This window comes from Raphanus sativus, chromosome 5 (assembly GCF_000801105.2).
Source record: "Raphanus sativus cultivar WK10039 chromosome 5, ASM80110v3, whole genome shotgun sequence".
Lineage (NCBI taxonomy): Eukaryota > Viridiplantae > Streptophyta > Magnoliopsida > Brassicales > Brassicaceae > Raphanus > Raphanus sativus.
In genome coordinates this window covers 32,479,639-32,487,753 of record NC_079515.1, presented here as the reverse complement: position 1 = coordinate 32,487,753, position 8,115 = coordinate 32,479,639, and the positions used below count along the sequence as shown (strand labels likewise).

Genomic DNA, 8,115 nt, shown 5'->3' with positions numbered 1-8,115 from the left:
TGTTTGGAAGCATCACTAAAGAAGAAATCTTTGTTCTCTTCTCTCTCTCTAGTATTTATCCCCCTATTTAATTTCTCCATCTTCCTTATGATCAATACCCAAAGCTCCATCAAACTTCTATATAATTACGGGTGAAAATAAGTAAGAAATAAAACAAAAAACCTTTTTTCTTCATTTGTTCAACTGGAAATGGTGTTTGGTTGGAGAAAAGCGTTTTGCACTTCCGTTTCAAGTAATCAACAACAATCATCATCATCATCACACATTCTTCAGACTGATCCACCAATTCCTACACCAAGACTCCGATCAAAGTTCGGCTTTTTCTCAAACCCATCAACTCCCCGTCTCCGATCTCGTGGCGGCCGCGGAGGTAGTGGAATCGGATGCCGCTCCGCCGCTTCAACCGCAGCAGCGAACCCATCTCTTCCCACTAGTCCCAAACTCCATTGCAGGACCACAAGCAATGCAACTCCGAGGACCAGTAACAGCTCCACTCCTAAGCTTCTCTCTAACCCTTCTTCCCCTAAATCATCTTCCTCTTCCTCCTCACACGGCGGCGTTTCTCTCCTCCGTGCCACACTACTTCTCAATAAGGTAAGCATTTGTAATCAATTTCCTTAATTTCATAGATTTTCAGACAGTAAAACTAATCAAACTCTCTGTTTTTTTTTTAAAATACAGAGTAATAATAGCAGATGTGGAATTTGCCTTCAGAGATTGAACTCCGGTCAAATCAATTCGACGGCGACTTTCACGGCGGAGTGTTCACATTCGTTTCACCTCTCCTGCGCCGCTAAATTAGACGAAAAGCGCTGTCCTTTCTGTTCCGCCGCGTGGAACCACCCCCCGAGATCGGATCCTCCGTCTGCGAATTTCGGATCCGACCCGTGGATCCGTCCCGAGATCCGAGAAATCAAGACGGGGAAGTCGCTGAGAGTGTACAACGACGACGAGCCGTTAGCTTATTCGCCTGTGTCTCTCGCTCATTTCAACAGTATACCCGAATCAGACGAAAACGACGACGACGATCAGTTCCCCGGATTCTTCTCCGATTCTTCGACTACTCCGTCATTACCCGGTTCAATTCCTCCGATCTCCGGCAACCTTGAGGTTAAATTCCTACCGGAATCCGCCGCCGTGGAAACCGGGAAAAGGATGGAGACGCGCGTCGTCACGATGAAACTGAAAGCCTCTTCGCCGTCGTCGACGACTACGGAAGCGGCTAGAGCTAGCAGGCCGTCGATTGATCTGGTGACGGTTCTCGATTTGAACAGCGGCGGAGCGGATTTGCGAACGGTTAAGCACGCGCTGAGGCTGGTGATCTCTCTGCTCCGAGAGACGGATCGGCTTTCGATCGTCGCGTTCTCGTCGGCGGGATCGAAACGGTTGATGCCGTTACGGCGGATGACGGACAAAGGACGGCGATCGGCGCGGCGAATCGTCGACGCGCTCGTCGGGATCGAAACCACCGGCGGCGGGGGGATGAGCGTCAGCGACGCGTTGAAGAAAGCGGTGAAAGTCGTTGAAGATCGGCGGGAGAGGAATCCGTCGGCGAGCATCTTGGTTTTATCCGACGGTCAGGATCAGGCGGTTACGAAAGCTAAACTGAACTCCGCGCGCGCGCCGTTCGTCGTTTCCACGACGCGCTTCTCTCGTCTGGAAATCCCGGTTCACTCCGTTTGGATTGCTTCTCAGAGCGCGTTGCATCACGCGCCGCTTCGAGACGCGTTCACGGAGCGAATCGCTTCTTTGCTATACGTGGTTCTCCATGACGTCAAGCTCAATCTCGGTTTAGTCTCCGGTTCTCCGTTGGCTGAGATTTCAGCGGTTTACTCATTAACGGGTCGCTCCGATAATTTCGGATCCGGTTCGGCTGTGATCGTCGGCGATCTGTTCGCGGAGGAGGAGAGAGAGTATCTCGTTGAGTTCAAAGTACCTACTTCGTCTAGCGGGTCCCACCATGTAATGTCCGTACGTTCTTCGGTCGTTGACCCCGCAACGCTTCAACCATTTCCTTGTCCGAAAGAAAAGCGGTTTCTGATCCCGCGGCCACAGACCGTCCGATTCGAATCTTCGAGCATCGAACGGTTGAGGAGTGCACACTTGGTGTGTCGCGCTGTAGCTGGTTCACGCAAGCTGATTGAGCGTGATGATATTGCTGGAGCATATCAGCTTCTAACGACGGCTCGGTCAAACGCTTCTGATGATAGCTTAATGAGCTTGAACGCTGAGTTAGCCGAGCTAAGCCGATTGAAACCGAGAAACGGTTTAGCAAACCGAACCGAAGAGAAACCTGAGCAACTTACTCCAACTTCGGCTTGGAAAGCGGCTGAGAAATTGGCGAAAGTTGCTATCATGAGGAAGCATTTAAACCGAGTCAGCGACATGCATGGCTTGGAAAACGCCAGATTTTAAGTTTTTTTTTCTTTTTAAAAATCTTAGCTATTTTTTGAAGATATGGTATATAATTATTTCAGAAATTAATAATTTAGTAAGTAAGATATAATAATAAGTATAAAATGATAGGAGTATGATTTTTGGAAGGGGACCCTATGTGCATGATTGCGACAAGCAGTAGCCGACGGGAGTGACCTTTTTTTGTAATGCAGAGATTGGTACTGGAGAATTAATTGGTCTTTTTAGCTTTTTATTATCTTCCTTTTTGTAATTTTCACATCCAAAATTCTGACTGAAAAAGTGAAAATAAATAAATGATGTATGCTTTTTTCTTTTTTAATAAAACTATAAAATGCAGAAGTGTAGTGTAGTGTAGTGTAGTGGATTATTAGAGAGTGTGCTTGCAACGCTGGACATCAAAATCAAAAGTAATTTTAGAGCTAGTTTATATTATCGTGCCGTTCAAAAGTAATAGATTTATTGTACTTTATATCTTTAATATTAATAATCATGATTACTCATGTGATCATCATTATCGTCTAATGCTAGTAGCAAACTTAAAGGGTTATAAGGATAAAAAGGATTCCAGGTGGTTCTTTAAAGATTAATACTATCAGACCAAGACATTAATCAGTTAAGAACCCATTCACGTTAAAAACCCATTCAAATCTCACGTTAAAATTAATCAGTTAAAAACCCATTCAAATCTCTCTTCGTGCGATGTCAAGTGTTAACCGTAAAGACAGAACAAAAAAAGAGTAACTCGAGCCTCGAGGATCAACAGTAAAATCAAACTCGCTCGCTCGCTGTCGAATTATGATTTATGACCAATAATGCTGCGTCTGTGAGAGACATGTGTATGTGTGAACCTATGACCGAGTGAGCGATTGCGTTTGGCGTTTTCTTCCAAACGTAAATTTAAAGATTCATGGTTTTTGTGTTGCTGGTACTTGAACTACATGACTAAGTGATAAGTTCCCTGCTTACAGGAAACATATATACGTTCCCTCTAAAGATAGATAATACTCCTAATAGTATGTAATCCGCTTCCCGTGTGCTCTATGTAACGTACGATGACATTTCTCATCCATACTAATAACTTTTACAATTGCAATATGGTGTCATACTATTTTACTCTTGTTATTTTGTAGTAGCTTTTGAAAATAGTAGCGATAAACTTAAATATTTAACTGTTGTTCTAAAAAAAAAACTTAAATATTTATCAAAAAAAAATTCCAGTGGCTGCTGTACAACCAATAATGCTGATTAATAATATCAGACCAAGACATTTCCAGTGGTTGCGGTACAACCAATTTAATTGCAGGGTTTTTCATTTTTTTTTTTTTTAGATTTTCAAAAAATAATTTGTTATTGTCACTTCCATAATTTTGATACATGTAAATTTTCATAAAAATCAGTTTAAACTTTTTGTTTTAAATATATAATAAGTTTAAACTTTTTTTCTTCAACAAAAATGTTTTACTTTTTCGTATGCCTTAAAACATATTATAAACAAAATAAATTTAATACGACTTAAATAATCATATATAAATTAAAAAAAAACAAAATTTATGATAAAACATGTCAAATGTTTCATATTTTGTATGTTAAAAATAAAACATTTTATATATAAAAGAAGAAGATACATTTGAAAAATTTAAAATGTGACACTTATAATAATAACAATAAGTTGCATTAACGATTTTCATATTTTCTTTATTAAAGTTTGGATCAAAAATATTAAATAGTATTTAGTATCAATAATGGTTTTCTCTTTTAGTAGCAAGAATGATAATATATATACTAAAATATAGTTTCGGAGTTTTGGACCGGTTCTAACCGAAACAGGGTTACCCTCAAAATATATAAAGTCCAAATGGGTTGAATCCGAAAGATTCAATTTTTAGACCTATAAAATTATATCAAATCCTATAAATTTTAGAACTGTTGCGGATCGAATTTCAGCCTTAATTGGCATATCTAGGTATCTTGAAAACGAAAAAGAAAGTGACTATAAAAAGTAAAACTGGAATAAGTTAATAAGGATCTTTATTTCTTTTCCATGAGAGAATGCATATTTTTAATTTTTTATATAGGATATATGTCTCCAATAATATAAGATTTGTAGGGTTAGTTGAGTCCCTTATTTTCTGGTTCTTAAAGATGAAACTATAATTCTATATTCAATCGGAAACTAAAGGGAGGTACAAACAGAATGTTATTAACAACTAATTTTGTTATTAGCTACTCCATACCACATTGACAAAAGCATTATAAAATGTAGCGCCAAGTTGCAATGATTTGGGTGTTAAAAATTGAATCAAATGATCATTAATGTGGAAGACCCACTTACAGACGTGATTCCAGATGGTCAGTGGCCAAAGAATCTGGAACTAATGGACAAAAAACTAACTTTTTTTTTTTTTGCCATCTGAATATTATTTATAAAGGACAAAAAACTAACTTATCCTTGATAGGCAATTTGCATATGATTTATTAATATTCACTACAACTGAAAATAATGAAATATTATTTTCTTTTGTTGTAGAATTTAGGGCCATGTACGGTTTGAAGATTGAAAAAGTGTTTACAAAAAATACAATCGTCGTTAACATATACATTTTTTTTTTTGAACAACATATACATATTGTCGTTAACATATACATATTGTCAGCTTTTGATGTATTTGTAGCTCAATAGACCGAATACTGTAAAACACAAGATGGAAGAATTAGTATTAGTAAAGCCCGTTGATACACTCCCCGAAGCTTAACCTTTCATGCCGCCACAGCGTGGGCCGATATGTAAAAGCTTTAAAGTATTAACAAGAACTGCATCACAAACAACCTGTTAAAGAAAATGGACCTATACCCAAAGGCCCAGTTATAAAAACGGAGGGAGCATTAGTGAATGCAAAAAGTGATGTATTTATTTATTTACTGACAATTTCTCTTTTTGGGTTCAATCTCTCGATGTAGTATTAGTGGTGAAATATCTACCGACTACATTCGGTTTTACATTTTCAGAAAAAGCTTATTCATCCGCAACGGAACAGTTTGGTCGAATGATAATAAAACAATACATTTCAGGTTTGATTCACCTACGCAGATGGTACGCATAATTTTTGGATATCTAGAAGAATATAGGTCCATCCTCTAGGATCTATTTGCATGTCTAAAGAGAATACCTACCCGTGGAATGTACGTCTATTTAGAAATTGTTTTTTTTTTCCTCTGTATCATCTCTTTATTACTAAAAGCCCAAAATGCCAACAAGAACAACACTGTCCGAAAGATTAAACACAAGTAGGGGTAATAAAAGGTCCAAACAGCGAAAGCCCAAAAAGTGAATAATAACATTTTACCGACAACACAAAGCCACGTGTTGCTCCGAGAGAGATGAAGAAGACATGTGGCTCAGAAGCAGAAACGTCACCCACGTCACCGGCAAGAAGCTCGCCGCCGGAGAGTTAAATCGAGCACCGGAACACACCAGAAACAGGAAGCTCTAGATCAAACGCACCAACAACAACGAGAGACAAAACAATAAACGCAAGAGATAAAACGTAATACTATACAAATAAACCGGAAAATCCGGTGTAAAAGATCTACCCAACATCGAAGATGAAACGATGATAGGACGAAGATAAACCAGCCAATACGACGCTGAAGAAGCCATCGCATGCCGGAGAGAAAGCCGGCCAAGATCAACACTATAGAAGCCGCTGCTTGCCGGAAGAGAAGCCGGCCAAGACGACGTTAACGAAACCGCCGCTTGCCAGAGTCAAAGCCCGAATGCCGGGAATCGATACCGTTGAGAATCCGGCGAATAGATGAAGAGAACCCATCATCCATCCTGTTGATTTCTCACAGTAAAAAGACGAAGCTCTCTCTCTCTAAATAATTCGAGAGAGATAAGAGAGAGAAAACACGTCTATTTAGAGATTGATCTAAGTTTTTCATAGGTATGGGATAATCTAGGTTAATAAAAAAAAAGTTTGGTACTCTAAAAGGTCCACGTGTTATTGCCGTCATCGTGATACGAAGTAGAGATAAGTCAGCAGACGTGGCTATGATCTGCAAAAGCTGTCAACATTGACCTTCCTAAAAGGTTAAGTATAATTAAATGTATCGAATGTTGAGTAAACTTTTGTTTACAACAGCCCACGTTGGATCACCTTTCAAATTAATACAGCGATATTATTTCTTTCTGAATACTGTTTTTTTCAAAAAACCTGTGCCTTGCAAACAGCTATATAAATCTATCTTATTAAAGTAAAAGTACTTTAAGCTTTTGTTTGGTAATAGGGATAGGAGTTTAAAAATAAAAAATTTGTTTGGTAACAATGATAGTAGAGAATTTTGTATTTTCCTTATTTAAATGATAGATTTAAGTATTTAATGTTTTTTCCTAATTTAAATAATAGATTTCTTTAATAGAATGAATCTTAACCAAAATAAATTTCCTTATAATTTTTTTGTTAACATTAAATATTTTTCAATACTTATTAATAAAAATAATAAAATAAAATCACACATCAAAATCAATTTATATATCATATAAATAAAATATAAAATATTTTATTTATAAATTGTTAGTATAACACTTTTATAATATAAATCCAATTAGTTATAAATATTAGATTTTTATATGATACACTGTGATATAATAGACGACTAAAATCATATAGTATAATTATTTAAAGTAATAAATATTTTTTTTGTTTTAAAATGTTATACTAACAATTATGTAATACATATTAATTTATATATATATAGATATTATCATTAGAAGAAAGAAAAAAATTGAAGTGAAAGCAAATATTTATACAGCCACAGGTCAAACTATAAAAATAAACAACAATAGCGTAAGATTTTTTTTTAACAAATTTATTTTAATTTCAAATATGTTACATATTTTATTTATTTATAAATTATTTGATTTTTTATCAATAATGCTAAGATTTTAGAATTTGAAAAAATTATGACCCATCTCTATATTATTTTAATTCGGAATTTAAAATTTATATCAAAATATTTTTTTTAACTTTTAATTTTTATTATAACTACAAATGTTAATTTTCAATCTAACTTTATGTTTAAATATTTTAAATATATCATTTATAAATAAAAAAATTAAAAACATAAAATAAATACCCGCCCGGTTGGGCGGGTCAAGATCTAGTACTTATTAAAAATATAGTATACATCAAAATACAATTTAAACATATATACATGAGTACAATACGGGTTTCAAGTTTTCGCCTAATGTTATAAAACTGTCAAACAACTGAAGGAATAATCTATATTGATTAGAGAAAAAATCGCAATCAAAAGATACGTGTACTTTCTACTTTGGAAAATGACATTTTACATTTGAAATCCAAAAATATATTGTTATCCATGGTCGTCGTATGATTACAAACGCGGAGACACGAAAACGTTATCGACCATCGGACAAATCGGGTATGTAGTATACAAATTGATCTACCACATTTCCATAAGTGTCTAATCCTGTGTTAAGGCCAACGCAATGTCTAGTCATCTTACCATATTAGACTACTAATAATCTTACCTACATTAATATCATATATACGCATTCCTTACATTTGTAACGTGATAATCATGAATCAGCTAAAGACCAATGACGTTCAAGCATAGTTAAGACGCCTATTTTGATTGGATTAAAAGAAACCGAGTCAAAGGAAAGCCTATAAAA

The 8,115-nt window shown here is 36.1% G+C and overlaps 1 protein-coding gene and 1 long non-coding RNA gene across 2 annotated transcripts; one reads left to right on the top strand and one right to left on the bottom strand.

Moving 5' to 3' along the window:
- On the top strand, positions 1–2,757 carry LOC108856442 (probable E3 ubiquitin-protein ligase WAVH2). The gene is made up of 2 exons (XM_018630234.2): positions 1–594; positions 682–2,757. Exons 1-2 carry the CDS (start codon positions 190–192, stop codon positions 2,413–2,415), a joined length of 2,139 nt encoding a protein of 712 aa, XP_018485736.1. The 5' UTR covers positions 1–189; the 3' UTR covers positions 2,416–2,757.
- Positions 2,758–4,970: 2,213 nt separating this feature from the next.
- Positions 4,971–6,494, bottom strand: LOC108857344 (uncharacterized). The gene is made up of 2 exons (XR_001950342.2): positions 5,589–6,494; positions 4,971–5,228 (listed from the first exon to the last, which is right to left on the bottom strand). It is a non-coding gene; the product is annotated as an uncharacterized LOC108857344 (long non-coding RNA).
- Between the last annotated feature and the right edge of the window lie 1,621 nt (positions 6,495–8,115).